We start from the raw sequence: 18713 nt of genomic DNA, 5'->3' as shown, positions 1-18713 counted from the left end.
AGCCATGCTAATCTGTTTTGAATTGATTAAGCAGCATTGTGCAGCCACTGCAGCTTTTGAGTCATCTTCAAGGCTGCGCAGCACTGAGTAGATTATAGTAGCCAACCCTCAAGGTTATATGGCTTATCATGGTGAGATTTCCTGTTCTGTGCAAGGGTAGAAACTGCACAAGTGCAGCACTCCAGGCTGCTACCATTACCTGCTTATTCAGGAGTAAGGCAGCTTTTAGGAGCACTTAAAAAAACTTGAAAAAAACACCCAAGTGCACATTGAATGTAGAATATAATGTTGTGTGTACACAGCCTTGGAAGCGTATTCACAAATGAAAACTCTGATTAACAGAGAGTTAAGAACCACTTTGAACCAGGAGGATTGAATGAAACAAGGTAGCTCAGTTGGTAGAGCATGGGAGTCTTAATCTCAGGGTTGTGGGTTCGAGCCCCATATTGCGCAAAAAGATTTCTGCATTGCAGGGGTTTGGACTAGATGACCCTTGTAGTCCCTTCCACCTCTACACTTCTGTGATTCTACGCAGCACTCACATACAAACATTTCCCATCCCACTGAGACCAATTTTGCACTTGTGAAAATAAAAAAATTGGGGGGGGGGGGCTTAAATCATTTTTTTTAAAAAAACTGGAATCACCAAAACATTTATTCTGCAGAAGCCAGATTGATTTCAACAGCATTTTTCTAGAGTAGGGCAAATACGTCATTTCCAGTTTCTCACCGTTCCCCATTTTTTAGTCTACAGTTGTCATTATTTCAATATCAGTTTATTTAAAAAATAAAGTTCCCATGAAAATTCATCAGCATTTTAGTGCAAATTTCTCCTAATATACACATTTCTATATGCAAGTTTGCCCAACATACATATTTTTGCAAGGCAAGTTCCCCCAGTTAATGTATTTTTAAATGTCACTTTCACTAATATATGCACTTTTTAAAAGCAAACTTTACCATGGTTATATGCATTTTTGTACGTCTTACTTGACTGGAGAGCTGCATTGCAAAATTCAGAAGACTGTGAATTTTGAAGAACATCCTTGTTTCAGATTGTGCATTGTTTTGAAAAGTGTGGATTTGGTAGATTTACTTTTAAATGCAAACTGAAAGTCTCAACCCCATCCCTACAAAAAGTAAAAAGCTTCATTATCATAGATCAGAAATATGTGTTTTCTTCCAGGTGCAGCTGATTTTATATCAATCAAGTATTAATTTCCCAGCTGTATTTGGAACTGCCAAACATATCATACTGGCCCACTTTTTTCCTCTGTTAACCCTGCAGTTACCCATGGAAACTAGCGCAACCTAAAATAAATTGCTCATGACCTCCCAGTTATTACCTTTTTGTAAATGCAACAAGCACCTTCAAACTCATCCTCTTCCCAACACCTCATCCAATTAGCTGGACTCATTCACAATTTCATTCCACTCACTTTAATTTTTAGGGGAAACAAGCTGCAGGCACTGTGTGTGGAGAAGGGTTTTGTACCATCCTAAAATAAAGGCACAGCATTATGAATGGGAGCTTTTGTATGCCAGACAAGCTATCTACTGTACAGAAATTTTCACCTTACTTATTGAGCTAGTTACTGAGATTTAAAGTCCACTGTGTGCTCCTTTGGTACATTATATTTCCTTATTATATCTATCGCTATAGTTGCTTTGTGTGCTGTCATTATCGTCCTGCTCTGGAAGCCAGCAGCCCATAGAACAAGCTGGTTAGTACAGAACAAAATGTGAAACTGTTCCCTGTTTCCCCGCTCCTTGTCTCGGACCATTTCTTTAAACCTCTCTGTCCGTTTATTTCAATTCCCCCTTCTTCCATCAGGTGCCTGTGCACAGGTCCATTACTTACTCTGCATCCTTCCTTCAGCCACTTTGTTTCTGGACCTCCAGCAAACCCCAGTCCTCAGACTCCCCCACAGAATACTGTATTTTTTCCGTGTATAAGACAAGCTTTTTTGACCCAAAAATGAGGTTCAAAATTTAGGTTCGTCTTATACACGGGTAGTGCTGGGGGAGGGAAATGTTTGTTTGGCACGAGCCTGAGGTTTTAAGTGGCATTTTGACGCTTGATTGTTGGGGGGGGTGTGCCGAAAATCATTCACCCGCCTGAACAAAGCGCGAGCCCGAGATTGGAAGTGGCAATTGTAAGCTACGCGAACAGTTGTGTGCTGCGTTCTGGCGGGTGAGTGATTTTCAGCATTCCCCCCCCAATAACCCTCCCCCAAAGCTCAATCCCCCCCTATTTTCTAAATTTTGAGGCCCCAAAATACATGGGGGCATCTTATAGATGGAAAAATACAGTTTTGGAAATTTATTCTTCTCCCATATTCAACAGCTGGGCTGAATGTGTCCTGATAACTTTGTTCTCTGAGGACCTGGAATAATTGTGAACATTCTATGCCATCATATAAGATCGGCAAACTGGTTTCAAGGGCTTTCCCAGCATAAGCACAGTCCAGTGTGCACAATTGTGTAAACAATTGTCACATATGTATCCCACCCTTCCTGGAAGGATCCCCAAGCAGCATATATGGGGGATGGGTTAGCCCATTTTATCCTACAACAACGCTGAGAGGTAGGCTTTTGTTGTTGTTCAGTCGTGTCCGACTCTTCGTGACCCCATGGACCAGAGCACGCCAGGCACGCCTATCCTTCACTGCCTCTCGCAGTTTGGCCAAACTCATGTTAGTAGCTTCGAGAACACTGTCCAACCATCTCATCCTCTGTCGTCCCCTTCTCCTTGTGCCCTCCATCTTTCCCAACATCAGGGTCTTTTCCAGGGAGTCTTCTCTTCTCATGAGGTGGCCAAAGTACTGGAGCCTCAACTTCAGGATCTGTCCTTCTAGTGAGCACTCAGGGCTGATTTCTTTGAGAATGGATAGGTTTGATCTTCTTGCAGTCCATGGGACTCTCAAGAGTCTCCTCCAGCACCATAAGGCTAGACAGAGATAACATTTGGCGATCCAGTGGTATTGATGATTGAGCAGAGATTTGAACCACTATAAAGAACTTTCCTGAGGTTATACAGCGGCCAATTTATTATACTCACTAGAAATGATTGCAGTGGTTTCACAGCATGCATGACTTCACAACATGCGTGGCAGAGCCAAAACATATATGTGCATAGTCAGTTTACATTACATTACATTACATTATATCCACATTCTTCACATAAATGAGAATTGCCATATACAAAAAAAGTCACCCACAGATGCGCATGAAACATTGTAGTTCTTTAGGCTGTAAGTCAAACCTATAGAAGAGCAGAAAACCCAAAGCAGGCAATGACAGAAGCTTCTGATCTATAAAATGGCTTAATTTGTGAACAAGTAGAGCACAATTACCGTGTTTTATGCCACTAAGCTGCCTTTCAAATAAATTATGTATTCAATATGTAATTAAAGTTCCAAGGTTGGCACTTTGTGTGTGCTGACATTTGTAATATATAGGCAACCATTAGCAAATGGATACCGAGGCTTTGGCTGGACAATTGAGTGAATCAAAGTCTAACCACCTTTTGGTAAATTAATCATCACTAATGCACATTTTCATTTGTGTGAATTAACAAAATAGTCTGTAATTGTCCAATAAATTTGTTAGAGAATGCTGAGACTTAGATTTATATTAGTTCTGCATAGCCCATTAGTCAATATTTTAAATTCCAAGCCAAGAACTGGAGTAAGATTATTCTACTGAACAGATATCACCGTATATTTGAGTCATAATACTACCCTGTCCACAAAGATTATGGTCCAAGGTTGGTTATTCAGCAGGGAACAGAGCTGAACAAAACACACAAACTTCCTTTGGTGCAAGATTCACACAACCATATTTGTTTTGAGACGGGGGGTTGTTCCATCATGAATTGATTTCTGCACTCCCTAAGAGATAGATCTTTACCAAATTGGGTTGTCTCACAGCGAATCTTATCAGACACTATCTGAGCATTCAAAAACCTACAGTGACAATCACATGAAAGGGTTGTGTGAATTTGCTCTGCCCCTCTCCCCAAAGTTTCCACATGGTGACATTATATCTGAAACTGGACAGCCTGTCAAGTGTTGCCATGAGGTGGAGTCCTGCTTTAGACATCCTAGTATGCGGGGGAAGGTGGGTAAGTGTGGCGCATTCCCATCACTCACACAAATACAGCTGCTTGTTTTTGAACACCTGAATAATGCTAATATAATACCATGGAACTGCATGTGGAACTGCAAAAGTGTTCCAATGGGACAACACAATCCACCTTGAAAAGGCTTTCCAAGAGCTGCTACCACAAAATATTTGAGCTTTATTTGACTGTTTTCTAAGGACGCAATAAGGGATGCGCAGTTTGCGAGTATGTCCAATCAAGAGCATGCTTTCTCATGCTGCTGGTGGCTTGCACGGATTGTGGATGTGGTGAATTGCAGGCTGTGGTGCAGTTCTCATGGAGCACTGCTGGTGTGAAATCTATTGTGCATCTTTTGCATTATTCATAACAGAAAAATCTATGATGCACCTTTTGTCTAGGTACTGATTCCCATAGTTCTAGATTTGCACTAAAGCATGAAACCAGGAGCACAGGAAACTCCCATATGACATGCCTCAACATGCTGATGTGCATGGGATATTGTGGAATTGGTCCAACTTACACCTACTTCTCCTAGTTTTCATCAACTCTGCTCCCTACCATATTTTGCTACCCTCCTTGAACAATGTATTTGCACTCAGACCCTCAACCTGGAGCAAGTTAGCAACTTCTGTACTGAATCCAGGACCACAATTTAATACCAATGCAAAGCTGCGATGTCGTTTAACTCATATCACAGCTTTGATGCACCAACATGGCAGAATACTGTGGTTTAGCTTACGATTCACGCCAGAGGTATCTTTCCAAAGGACAGGCTCAGTGCGATAATAATAATAAAAATGAATGCAGCTTCCAAAGGTCAACCTGCCAGTGTTAACCGACCACTGCCCAAATAGTTGCATCGGAACCGAATACCAGTTAGCCATCTCAGAAATGCACAATTCCACTTTATTTGTCCCTTATGTTAAAAACATGCAATGCTTGGATCCTTAGCTATGTAGCCTATCTACAGGTTTTGTAAAGATAGAGCAATACTGTAAAAGTTTAATCAATACATGAGGATATTGGGAATGTAACAAAAAATTAAAAAATGGATTTTTAGGAAACAGTATTATAGTGAGTTCACAGCAGCTTATGCAGTGTAACAGTGCCATCCTATGCTTTTGTACTCAGACGTCAGTCCCACTGTGGTCAGTAGAGCACTTACTCCCAGGTAAGTATAATGATGGCAGACTAAGTGAATGTTTTATGCCACACCTATCAGCCAACAAGTAAAATGTGGAGCCTTTCTGTACTTGGGAGTGATATCAGTACTTTTTTTTTTGTATCCTTCTATGCCATCTCACAGCTAGATCACTAGATGCTAGTGAACCATCAATAGTGACACTGATATTTAGACTTCTCCCCCAAAGCATTTTGATAAGTTAACTTTAATTACTACAAATTTACACTAGGAGTAAGCTCAGAGCCACATGTCAGACAGATCTCAACTGAGCACAACTGAACTTCCTTTTTACACAAATATGTAGGTGCCCCCCCCCCAAGAAATACTCATGGTAAAACAACTCAGTTCTTGGCTTCAGAGGTTTTCATTGATCTACTTATTATTCAAGGTGTAGTATTTAGAATAGCTATAATGCCTCCTGAATAATGAAGCTCAGAAACCCTAGGAGGTTACTCTGAACCACAACCACATTTTTCTCTCTACAGGAGTTGCAAAACGAAAAGACAGAAGATATATATATATATTTAAAAATCTACACAGATTCTGCCACAGCAGCAGGATCTTTGCTATTTCAGAGTTCATTGAGTCTCCAGATATTTATTCAGTCCTTGCTTTTAAATCTATTGCTGTCAGACAAGTATCTCATCTCAGCACTCAGACATACTGGTGTGAACAGTAGTCTTCAATTTCAGTTTGCTTTGAAAAACTTACTCATTCTAAATTGCCTGTGCTGATCTCTATTTGCAGAAGCTTTGCTTCGAAAGAAAATGTTACTTGGATGAGAATCTTCTACACAGACACTTTAAATACATTTAGTTTTAAAACAGCACACACATAACTACACATATACCTTAACACACACACACACACACACACACACACACCATATTCACATTCAGTTCACTCAGAAAGATGCTTAAAAATCAAGGGGGGAAACCCCTGCATGGTTTTATTTAGTAAAAAGGTATACATTACCAGATGCATTGTGAAGTTGCAGGATCACCTGCAGAGGAGAGAGAAAATGCTAGGAATCGGATGCTGCCACAGTATTCCTTAATATTACACAGAGCCTGATCTGACTGTTACAGAATACCAGCAAAGTGTGAGGCTGGAAAACCTTTGAGTTGAGCTCACTCTATAGGCATCAGAAAGCCTCAAAGGGGAGTGAGAGGAGGGAGGGAGCGAGGGAGGGAGAGAGGGAGGGAGAGAGAGGCAGCCCACAAATAGCTAGATGAGAAACTTCTGGCACCTTTCCAGCCCAGGAATGAATTCACTGTAATTTGGAGATATATAGTGAAGGAAATGAAGGGAAACTTAGGTTTACAGATGGATTTGTCCCTGCTTAACCAGCTCTGCAAATATGTGCAGGCTTTATCTCAGCTAATTTTAAAATGCTGTTCCAGAAATAATACTGAACAAATCCGACTCCCCCCCCAAACACACACAGATATCCTACACACACACACACACACACACACACACACACACACACACACACACAGCAGTTCTGACCAGCTTCCCCAGATACCAGTACCAGCTTCAAACGGATCATTCCATCAGCTATTTGCTCTGCATTTTATTAATCCCAGCACAGAGCTGTTGTAGCAAATCTAATTCCTTTTATGCCTGAAAGTGGATTCATACCTTTTTATAATGCACTTTAAACATATAAACAGCTTTATGCCAGTAGTGAATTTCTGATACTACACCAAGAAACTAAAATATAGTCCCCCCCCAAAAAATATCTGTCTCTTATGCACAAACACACACAATCTCATACAAGAAGAGACCAGCACTATTAAAATGAAAGTATTTGAGACTTTTCACTAAGAGCATAAAGAAGGAACAAAAATCTGAGCCCTGAACAAAAATGGCTGTCAACAAATTGTAAATATATGGGTGAAAAGAGGCAGTAAATATAGTTGCACCCAGTATGAAAGCCATTTCTACCCATTCAGTACAGGCAAATCTCCCCAGTTAAAGAACCCCCTAAAAAAGAAAAGACTAAAGGACTGGATCCAGATAAAGTTTGTTATAGTATTTTAGTCCTACTGAAATTAATGGGTCAAATTAGCCATGACAAACCTGTCCCATTTGCTTTCAATGGGAATGTGGCTGCTGTCCTTCAAGCACTTAGCTGGGAGTAAATCCCATTGAACCCATGCTTACTTCTGAGTAGGCAAATATAGAATTGTATTGTAAAGGATGAAGATCTGGATCTAGCCCTATATTTTTTTACTGACCAATTGTTCCTTTTATGAAACTACAGTTATTTAAAATAAAAATACTGGAAAAGGAAATACATCTTTCCAAGTACTCACCACATTGCATGTTGGTTCCAGTAAAAAAAACACTGTGGTAAACAAGAAAATAAAAATAGTATTAATGTTTTTAAAAAAACAATATGATTAAAATGCATTTTCTAATGTTGTTCTTCATACTGTATATCCTTAAGGCTGCATCCACACAACTGCTTTTCTATCATCATGAGATTTTTAAAAAATATAATGACTCCATGGTGGGAACCATGTCAAACTGAATATCGTAAATGGCCCAGCAGGCATTCAGTTCCCAAGTCACCCCACAAAACACAAACCTTCAGGTCTTTCAGGCTGCAGGTAAGTCATGCATTGGACTCTTTTCACAAGAACCAAGTCTGTTTCTGAAATAAATATTTAGAGCTAAACTGTGCTGGCCCCAAGGGTTTGTCCATGAAGCGAGGTCCAAGTCCAGTCCTGGGTCTAGGGCAGTGTTTTTCAACCACTGTTCCGCGGCACACTAGTGTGCCGCGAGATGTTGCCTGGTGTGCCGTGGGAAAATTTGAAAAATTCGAATATCAGCTTTGTGTTCAGCCAAACAGACCCAGGTTGCGCACTGAATAAAGTATTTTATAATTTTTCATATTTCTGTTTACTTACTATTTCATAATAAAGTAATTATAAAATACTTTCTTTGTGTTTATTTGATTCCTATTCAAGAGAATTACTTTATATATAGTCAATATAGGCACAGAGTTAAATTTTTTAACATTTTCTAATGGTGGTGTGCCTCGTGATTTTTTTCATGAAACAAGTGTGCCTTTGCCCAAAAAAGGTTGAAAAACACTGGTCTAGGGGTCCAAAGGAGGTCAATCCGGCGGGGAGCAAGGCAGGGAGCAGGTCAAGGTCCAAGGCGGGTTCAGGCACAAGGTTGCAGGTTGAGCACACGCTTGCAACTAAGTTGCTCACGCAACTTGGGCTGGGTCTGGCTGGCTTTTATCTGGCCCTATGCTTAGGGCGGTCCCGATCCTCCGGAGACTCGCCTCTCCTCCGGGCCTGGAGGCGAGCACTCCTCCTGCAGACACTTAACTCCCTTCGCCTCTCTGCCCTGAGCCTCTGTAGCTCAGGAGAGGCTGGTGGGTTACTAGACCCAGGGGATGCCTCCGCTTCTTCTGAAGAGGCTGGGAGTGGAGCACCTGCAAGCAATGAGTCCTCCCTCCCATCAGGAGCCAGAGCAGACTCTGCTGATGCCTGCACCTGGGGATCCAGCACAGGTGGGGATCCTTCAGGCTCAAGCCCTGGCCCCGGCTCAGCTGGTTCTGGAGGCGGGGAATCCTGTGCAGGCTGGGATCCCTCAGGTTCAGCATCAGAGTCTGACTCCCAGGCCATCACACCATCCCCCCTCCCAGGCCTCCCCCTCAACCGAGGGGCCGGACCAGGCTTGCTGGGGTAAGCTGCATGGAAATCACGGAGGCAGGCAGGTGCGTGGACGTTTCCCGCTGGTTCCCATGAACGATCCTCAGGCCCATACCCCTTCCAGTCGATGAGGTATTGGAGCTTCCCCCTGCGGTATCGTGAGTCGAGAATGCGCTCCACCTCGTACTCAGGCTCCCCCTCAACCAAAACTGGCTGCGGTCGTGGATTGTCCGGGTGGAACTCGTCGGGCGGGGCGACTGGACTAAGTAGGGACCGGTGGAATACTGGGTGAACCTTGAGCGATGGAGGTAACTGGAGGCGAAACGCCACCGGCGACACCTGCGCAGTGATGGTGAATGGGCCGGCAAATCGTGCATCCAGCTTTCGTGAGGGCCGAGAAGGATGCAGGTGACGGGTGGAGAGCCACACCCGATCGCCAACACGGAGTTCTGGCCCCTCCTGACGATGTCGGTCAGCCTGGGCCTTGTATGCGTCCTTGGCTTGGCGCAGTTGCTCCATCAATAATTGTTGCTGGGACTGAAGCTCCTGAAGCCAGTCTGTCACTGCGGGGACCGCGGAAGCTGGCAGCACGTCCGGGAACAAACGTGGATGGTAGCCGTAGGAGGCCTGGAACGGGGTCTGCTGGGTGGAGGCGTTCACTGCATTGTTGTAGGCGAACTCCGCCAATGGCAAGTGATCGACCCAGTCATCCTGCTGAAAGCTGCAGTAGCACCGGAGGTACTGCTCCAACACCGCATTTGCCCGTTCCGTCTGGCCATCGGTCTGCGGGTGCTGGGCCGAAGATAGACAGACCTCCGTCCCAAGGGTCTGGTGCAGGGCTCGCCAGAAGTGGGATGTGAACTGGACGCCGCGGTCAGAAACCACACGCTCGGGCAGGCCATGCAGGCGGAAGATGTGCTGCAAGTACAGCTGTGCCGTTTCCTTAGCTGTGGGTATGGACGGGCAGGGGGCACAGTGCACCATCTTAGTGAAATGGTCCGTGAAAACCAGGAGGCAGGTACAGTGACGAGATGGGGGCAAGTCCACCACAAAGTCCAGCGAGACCGTGTGCCAGGGACGCGGTGGGACTGGTAATGGCTGGAGCAGACCGGGGGGTCGCCCGGTAGGACCCTTGGCCCGCCGGCAGACGTCGCAACCAGCAACATAGCGTGCCACATCAGCCTTCAGGCGGGGCCACCAGAACTCCCGGCTTACCAGATGGGTGGTCCGGTACCGCCCAAAGTGCCCTGCTGCTGGGGCATCGTGGGACATCTGGAGAACCTCAGCCCGCAATGGTCCTGGTGGGATGTATAGACGACCCTGGTGCAGCAGTAGGCCCTGGTGCAGGGCCAGCCCCGGATATCGAGGGCATGACCCGTCAGACAGTTCCCGGAGCCGTTCCTGTGCCCAAGCGTCGACCCGTTGCTGTTCTCGCACCCGAGCCTGCAGCGGCTTGACCTCCTGAGTGGCCAGGAATGCGGCTGGTGGTAAGATAGTCGTCGGTACTGCCTGCTGTACAGTGTCTGCGACGTCCTCAGGTTTCCGGGACAGGGCATCCGCTTTCCGGTTTTGGGAGCTAGGGATGTAGCGGATCCGGAACTGGAACCGGGAGAAAAACAGCGCCCACCGGATCTGCCTTTGGTTCAACTTGCGGGTGGTCTGGAGGTACTCCAGATTCCGGTGGTCCGTTCTCACTTCCACCGGGTGTCGTGCCCCCTCAAGATGATGGCGCCAGACCTCAAAGGCCACCTTGATGGCCAGTAGTTCCCGCTCCCACACGGTATAGTTACGCTCCGCCGGAAGGAGCTGCCGGGAGTAGTAAGCGCAGGGTAACAGTGGCGCATCGGGTCCGTGTTGCTGAGACAGGATGGCACCGAGAGCCGTACTGGAGGCATCAGTCTCCACCACGAAGGGACGAGAGGGATCAGGATGCTGTAAAATCGGCGCCCTCTGGAAACAGGCTTTCAACCCCTGAAATGCCACTTCAGCCTCCTCATCCCAGGAGAAGGGCGTCTTGGGGCGCAGCAGTCGGGTTAATGGGGTGGTGCGATGAGCATAATCTGCAATGAAGGTCCGGTAATAGTTGGCGAACCCTAGGAACCGCTGTAAGTCCTTGCGGTTCCGGGGCGCTGCCCACTCTCGAACCGCAGCCACCTTCCCAGGGTCCATCTGCACCCCGTCAGGGGAGAGTTGGTGTCCAAGGAAGTCCACTGACCGCTGGTGGAACTCGCACTTGCTGAGCTTGGCGTACAGGCGGTGCTCCCGCAAGCGCTGCAACACGGACCGAACATGACTCTCGTGATGGGCTGGGTCACGGGAATAAATCAGAATATCATCTAGGTACACCACCACGTATTTGTCTAGCAAGTCCTGGAACACGTGGTTGATGTACCGTTGAAACACGGCGGGCGCGTTGCATAATCCGAACGGCATAACCAGGTATTCAAACTGCCCATACCGGGTCCCGAATGCAGTCTTCCACTCGTCCCCGGCACGGATCCGAATCAAGTTGTAGGCCCCTCGGAGGTCCAGTTTGGTGAACATCTGCGCCCCCTGCACCCGCTCCAGCAATTCTGCAATAAGGGGCAAGGGGTACCGGTCTGGGATGGTGATCTTATTCAGGGCCCGGTAGTCATGGCAGAGGCGAAGCTCCCCACACTTCTTCTTAACGAAGAGTACAGGAGCGGCAGTGGGTGAGGTAGAGGGTCTAATGAACCCACGTTCCAGGTTCTTGCGAAGGAAGTCCTGCAAAGCTTCACGCTCTGGCTCCGAAAGAGAATATAGGCGGCTCACAGGCAGGGGCGCCCCGGGCTGTAGGTCTATGCCGCAGTCGAAGGACCGATGAGGCGGCAGCTTGTCTGCTCCCTGTTCCTCGAACACGTCTAAATAGTCCTGGTACACGGCAGGGAGCGTTGACACAGCCTGCCCCATGGGGGCAGCTGCTACTAACTCGGACTGAGCACGGGAACCCGGGTCTGGGAAGCGTACAGTCCGATTGACCCAGTCGATCTGAACATTGTGTGACTCCAGCCAGTCCATCCCAAGCACCAGGGGAAACCGGGGCATGGTGGCAATGTCCAGGGTTCGCACCTCCCGGTGCTGCTGGTAGCACAGGACCAAGGGCTGGGTCTCCCGAGTAACAGCGCCCGAGCGTAGGAGCCGTCCGTCAATTGCCTCCACCTGTACTGGTTCCGGCTTGTTCTGAAGCGGCACCTGATGCTGAGTGGCGAAGGCAGAGTCCATATAGGAGCGGGTTGCCCCCGAATCCACCAGAGCGTGGGTGAGAATCCAGGGCCCACCGGGGGGGGTATAGACGCACCGGTATCATGAGGTGTTGCAATTCCACTGGTGAGGGCCCATCATGTGATGCTTGGGTCCCCAGGTAGCCTGGGCCATCGGCTACTGGGGTTGGCAGTTTTCCCTGCGGCTGGCGTTTCTCAGGGCAGGTTCGGGCGTAGTGTCCACTCCCACCGCAGTAGAGGCACAGGTTCCCCTCCCGACGCCGAGTCTTTTCCGAGGGGGAGAGGCGAGGCCGCGCTGCCCCGAGCTGCATCGGCTCCTCCAATGACTCAGCTCTGGCCACGGAACTGCAGGGAAGCACCGGCGCCGGGAGCCCGGAGTGCCGGCGGCCCCGGGCCTGGCGACGGTCCTCCAACCGATCGTCTATCTGCAGACTCCGTTGGATGAGGGCATCCAGTGTGGCAGGGCGATCCAATGTGGCCAGCTGATCCAGTATCTCGTCTGAAAGTCCCTCGAGATACTGGTCCCGCAGGGCAGAGTCATTCCAGGTCAAGTCCTGTGCCAGCAGCTGAAATTCCGTGGCGTAGGTGGCCACTGTGGACTTGCCCTGTTTCAACCGCCGAATTGCCCGATTGGCTTGACTCCCCTTCTGAGGGTTGGCGAACGTGGTTTCCAGATGATTGCAAAACCCCGTATAGTCTGTCAGCAAGGGGGAGTCTTGCCGGAGCAGCGGCAACGCCCACTTGGCCGCCTGGTCCTTCAGCAAGCTGATCAGGAAGTGCACCTTGGTGCGGTCGTCAGGGAAATCCCGAGCTCGCCCCTGAATATACAGCTTGGCCTGGGCGAGAAACATGGGAAAGCTGGCTGGGCACCCATCAAATTTCTCTGGCAGGGCCACTGGGTACTTGCCAGGAGCTGGGGCGGCGGCCCCAGGAGCCGGTAGGGCATCCAAACGCTGCTGAAGCGCTGTAACCGCATTGCTAAGCTGCTGCACGGTGTGGGTCAAGGCCTGGTTCTCCTGGGCCAATGCCACTAGCGCAGCCGCCTGGTCTGCCATGGCTACTAGTTCCTCCCGAACGCACCCCAGCGAAGGGGGAGTGCGGGTGTGGCGTGAGCAAACTGTGCTGGCCCCAAGGGTTTGTCCATGAAGCGAGGTCCAAGTCCAGTCCTGGGTCTAGGGGTCCAAAGGAGGTCAATCCGGCGGGGAGCAAGGCAGGGAGCAGGTCAAGGTCCAAGGCGGGTTCAGGCACAAGGTTGCAGGTTGAGCACACGCTTGCAACTAAGTTGCTCACGCAACTTGGGCTGGGTCTGGCTGGCTTTTATCTGGCCCTATGCTTAGGGCGGTCCCGATCCTCCGGAGACTCGCCTCTCCTCCGGGCCTGGAGGCGAGCACTCCTCCTGCAGACACTTAACTCCCTTCGCCTCTCTGCCCTGAGCCTCTGTAGCTCAGGAGAGGCTGGTGGGTTACTAGACCCAGGGGATGCCTCCGCTTCTTCTGAAGAGGCTGGGAGTGGAGCACCTGCAGGCAATGAGTCCTCCCTCCCATCAGGAGCCAGAGCAGACTCTGCTGATGCCTGCACCTGGGGATCCAGCACAGGTGGGGATCCTTCAGGCTCAAGCCCTGGCCCCGGCTCAGCTGGTTCTGGAGGCGGGGAATCCTGTGCAGGCTGGGATCCCTCAGGTTCAGCATCAGAGTCTGACTCCCAGGCCATCACATAAACATACAAAGAAATAGAAATAACAACTTCTATAATGTTGATTTGAGAAGCTTTCTCTCTCTCTTTTTTAATTTAATACTGGGTTTGATTTTCAAGTTCCTTTAACTATCAAATGGATAGAATCCACCTCCTACAGAAGTAATCTGTCCACTGGTTAAAGCTTCAGATAAATTCTTCTGTTGGAGGGAGCCAGTAGAGCCCAATGGTTATGTCAAGGATGGGGAACCTCAGAACCAGGAGCCAAAAGCAACCCTCCAGGTCCTCAAAAAAATTTCCCAGGCCACACCACCTCCCCAGCCACACTCCTCTTGTCCTGTCCTATTTTGTACACTTCTTGAGAGTTTTTGCTGGGATGTGTCTGTTAAGTGTTCAAGCTCGCGGACTTGTACACCCATCTCCATGTCATCATAAGCTGCATATAAACTGGTTGTCTGGCTTTTAAATGCACTGGGAACCGCTGCCACCACTTTAATGTCGCGGGCCCTTCGCCCTGTACAGCCCACCCCCGGACGTTTTACGGTCTATGAGTGCTGCACCAACGACAAACAGTCCCCAGCTGCAGCCCTTCAGACTACTAGCGGGATCCTGCTTACTTTATTCACCACAGACGAGGATATTGTGAACTAAAAAGATGTTTATTGCGTACAAAGCTTGTGGTTGCTGATAAAATAAAGGTTGTTCAATAAGCTTATAACAGTTGTCCTATACCGGCCTAATACCTCTAAATGTTACCGGCCTAATACCTCTAATAGTTAACTAAATATCAATAACAACGCGTTTCACAATCTCTTTATCCTCTCTGCTAACATCCACCTAAGACTCTAAACTCCCAGCTCTATCTCTTGACTCACACTTCAACTTCAACTCCCCGCACTTAACTTCAACTCTAACTCCTCCTGCCCATACTTCAACTGCCTTACTGTCCACTGGGAGGGGTGTTTTATACTCTGGCTAAGCCCGCCCCTGAGGGTTCTAACTGTCAGAAAAGTTAACCCCTACCTGGCATTGGGCTAGTTCTCCACATACCTCCCTCCTTTTTAGGTTTGTATCAGAGGAGTTACTAGCCAAAGTATCCCTCTGATACAAACAACATTTTTAAACATTAACATAAACAGTACATTTTATAACTCTATCCTTATTTCCCTAACTATAGCATAAACAGTTACATCTTCAGTAAAAGTACATATAGTTGTGAACATTATATACAATAGTTCATGCAGCATTAGGCCTTTATTGCAAGAAAAACCGTAACTGTCCATTTTAACCTTTGTCTTTGGGTCTTCGTGATAAGGCGTCTGCGATGATGTTTAGGATCCTTTCACGCTCCTTATCGTCCTTACCCGTCACAAGAAGTATCTTTCTCTGGGCACCAGTCTTTTCTCTGCCATACGTGATGGGATGTAAGCTGTCTTCCCCGGCCAGATGACACAGTCCCATTCCGATCTCTGCACTCGAGGCGTCTGTAACGATTGTGGATCCCAAGCTGGGTAGAGTCCTTGTTTCTCAGGGCCAAAAGCTCTCTTAGTTCAACCTCTCCCTCCTTCAGGATCTCTGTTAAGTGTTCAAGCTCGCGGACTTGTACACCCATCTCCATGTCATCATAAGCTGCATATAAACTGGTTGTCTGGCTTTTAAATGCACTGGGAACTATTTTCAGAAGTTTGTGGATATCTTCTTTTTTTGTCAGCTTGCTGAAGCTTTCTAGACAAGCGTGATCACTTAACGAAAATAGGCTAAAAAGCTCTGATTGCTTATTGCTCATAGCAATCTCCCTTGTTGTCAGTTCATTTTTGGTCTGTATTGATTTATCAGTTCCCACTTCGAGCAATTTTAAGACTACTTTTGTATGCCTTTGACGTGGTAGCCCTATTAAAGCTGTGTAACTACATTCATTTTGGACATTTATTTGTGTTGCATAAGCAGCAGGGTACCCATCTTCCCACCACACAATCTCTAGTGTAGGAAACACTTTCACTTTCATAGAAAGTCGATAGGACCCCATGCCAGCTATAACTTCTAGCACGTCTTTCTTTCTATCTTTCCAACTGATGAATGGTTTATCATAAATTTGACTAGTTGTTCTAACTGATCTCACAGATAGGTCACTGGTCACATTGCAGGTAGACACTCCTTTACCAATATCACAGGCTTTTTCAATAACGTGACTACTGTAGTCTAGATTGGGTTCATGGTTTAGTGACTGGGTTGGGTTTATCATATTCTTATGCATGACCCGCCTCCCTTCACCATGCTGAATTATATTGTTTATATCATTCATTTTTGAAATGATCTTACAAGGACCTTCCCATGTCAGTTGTAACTTGTCACTGTTTACTGATCTGATTAATAAAATATCTTGTCCTGGCTCAAAAGATCTCTCAGGTGCTTTTTTGTCATACCAAACTTTCTGTTTGTGTTGAGCAACCTTGCACTGTTCTCCTGCCAGTTCTAGTGATCGTTTAAGAGTGTTCTGCAATTTAAATAGGTAGTCAACTACATTAAATCGCGCTACAAGGCCATTGGTCTGTGGGTGGTCAAGGGTACTGGTGATATGTTTTATCCCACACCTCTCCCACAAACGCTGCATCAGTTTAGAGGTAAATGAGGCTCCAAGGTCTGTCACGATCTGTTCTGCAAACCCTAGCCGACACATATAACGTATTAGAGCTGAAGCCACTGTTTCAGTCTCTATGTTTCGCAACGGTATCGCTTCCGGATATCTCGTTGCAACATCCACAATAGTCAACAACTTTTGATGTCCCCTGCGACTGGCTTTTGGCAGTCGTCCCATTACATCTATTGCTAAACGTTGGAAGGGTTGTGATATTATAGGCAAGGGGCATAATTGTGCTTTCGTCTTATCTTGCCCATGTCCTTGTAATTGGCAAGTATGGCACGTTCGACAAAATAACTTTATTTGCTTGCCCATCCCAGGCCAAAAGAAATTTTGGGACACCCTTTGTTTGGTTCTGGTGATTCCCAAGTGACCTCCAAAGATACTGCCATGTGCATGTTGTATTATCTTGGTTCTAAATTCAGTAGGTACTATCAGTTGCCTGTGGATTTCATTACCCCCTCTATTAGGCTTTAAAAGAATCTCTCTGTATAGCAACCCATTGTTGACTATAAACCGCTCCGGGCTTTCAGGGGTTAATACTGTATTCAAGGCTGTGGCTTGAAAATATTTCTGTAAATCTGTATCTAGTTTCTGCTTGGCTGCAAAACTAGCTGCTTGACTATTTGTAACTGGCATTAAACTTGTATCTTGTGTCAGTTCAACAATTGTATCAGGCCTTTCCTCCTGAGGTAACTGTCGCAGTTTTTGTGCCCTAGTTATCACAAATGCACTCTGTACATGGTCAAGTAGATCCCACCCAATTAACATTGGAGCTGGGATTTCTGGTGAAACTGCTACTTGCCATTTTCCAGACCATTGTTTATATGTCAGATTAACTAATGCGACTGGCAAGATTTCTGGCTGTTTTGATATTCCTTTTAAACTGATTGTTTTGCCTTTAATAAAGTCTTCTGGCTTTAACAAATCAGGATGTACAATACTAATCTGAGACCCTGTGTCTTTTAAGCCTTTATATGGTTTCCCATTCACCCAAATTTCTTCTCCTGTTTTGTGTAATAACATGTCATCTTGTTGAATTATATAGCACCTCACAACTTGGGCCTCTGGTATTTCCTGAGCCTGTGCACTAGACTGGGGCTCGGTTGTCGTGGCAACCATGTTGGCAGTTGGCTCTGTCTCCACAGTTTGGACACAATATGTCTGCTTCTGAGGGATATTATTTGCACTCCTAGTTCTGAGTTCAGTTCTACAGTCCAGTTGTCTATGGCCCTTTTTTCCCACATTGCCAACAGATTAATTCAGGCCTTTTCCCCTCACTATATTTATTTACTTTTCCCTCAGTCCCCCCCGTTGTCATAGGCGTGTTATGGGGAACATTTGCATTGGCGGGAAAAATTTTCTTGGCAGTTTCTGTGGTAAACTTTGTGGGCTGTTGCATTCTCTTACACTTATTTGTTTCCCACTGTTTGTCCTTATATTTTGGGGCATCATAAGCGTGTTCTCGGATTTCATTTATTTCATCTGCCAGATTAGCAGCTTCCAGGATGGTTTTAGGTCGTCTTTCTTTAATTAAATACTTCAGATGGCTATTAATCGTGTCATAAAATTGTTCTAATGCGAACACCTCTTTTATTTTCGCCACAGAATCAGCACCCTCCTGTTCTAGCCACTTGTTTAAATAATTTGTTGTTTTAGCTCCTAATTGAGCGAATGTTTCCTCACGCACCTTTTTTATTGTTCTAAACTTTTGTCTCAGTTGTTCTGCAGTAATTCCGAATCTAACATAAACCAACTGTTTAAATGCTTCAAAATCTTTAGATTGATCAGATGGCATTTGAGAATAAATCTCTGTTAATGTTCCACTAATACGCGCTCTCAGTATTTGCATTTTCTCCTCATCTTTTACTTCAAAATCTTCGCAAGCCCTCTCAAAAGAAATGATAAACGCTTCAGGATCGTCTTTATCTTTGAAGTCAGGGAATCTTTTTAAATCCACCCTGCTAGGATTTTGTGTAGAACTATTGTTGTTGTTTCTATTTTCTACAGCTGATAATTCAAGTCTTTTCATTTCTAATAAATATTCTCTTTCCTCCCTTTCTCTTTCCCTCTCAATAGCTAAGGTCATTTCTTTCTCCTTCAGTTCTCTCTCTTTTGCCTCAGCTTGTAACTTTAATTCTCTCTCTTTTGCCTCAGC

At 46.5% G+C, this 18713-nt stretch overlaps 1 protein-coding gene across 2 annotated transcripts in view; it reads right to left on the bottom strand.

Annotated features, from left to right (window-relative positions):
- LOC117047418 (schwannomin-interacting protein 1) overlaps window positions 1–6410 on the bottom strand; it is a 365411-nt gene extending 359001 nt beyond the window's left edge. The window contains exon 1 of one of the 2 annotated variants that reach the window (XM_033150548.1): window positions 6285–6410. In XM_033150548.1, coding sequence (XP_033006439.1) covers window positions 6285–6293 — 9 coding nt within the window. In that variant the 5' untranslated portion in view covers window positions 6294–6410. The remainder of the gene's footprint in view (window positions 1–6284) is intronic. The other variant, XM_033150549.1, reaches the window with a different exon arrangement.
- Between the last annotated feature and the right edge of the window lie 12303 nt (window positions 6411–18713).

The sequence above is a fragment of the Lacerta agilis genome, chromosome 5, assembly GCF_009819535.1.
Source record: "Lacerta agilis isolate rLacAgi1 chromosome 5, rLacAgi1.pri, whole genome shotgun sequence".
In the NCBI taxonomy this organism is placed as follows: domain Eukaryota; kingdom Metazoa; phylum Chordata; class Lepidosauria; order Squamata; family Lacertidae; genus Lacerta; species Lacerta agilis.
Note: the sequence above shows the minus strand (reverse complement) of the source record. Positions and strands in the feature narration are given on the sequence as shown.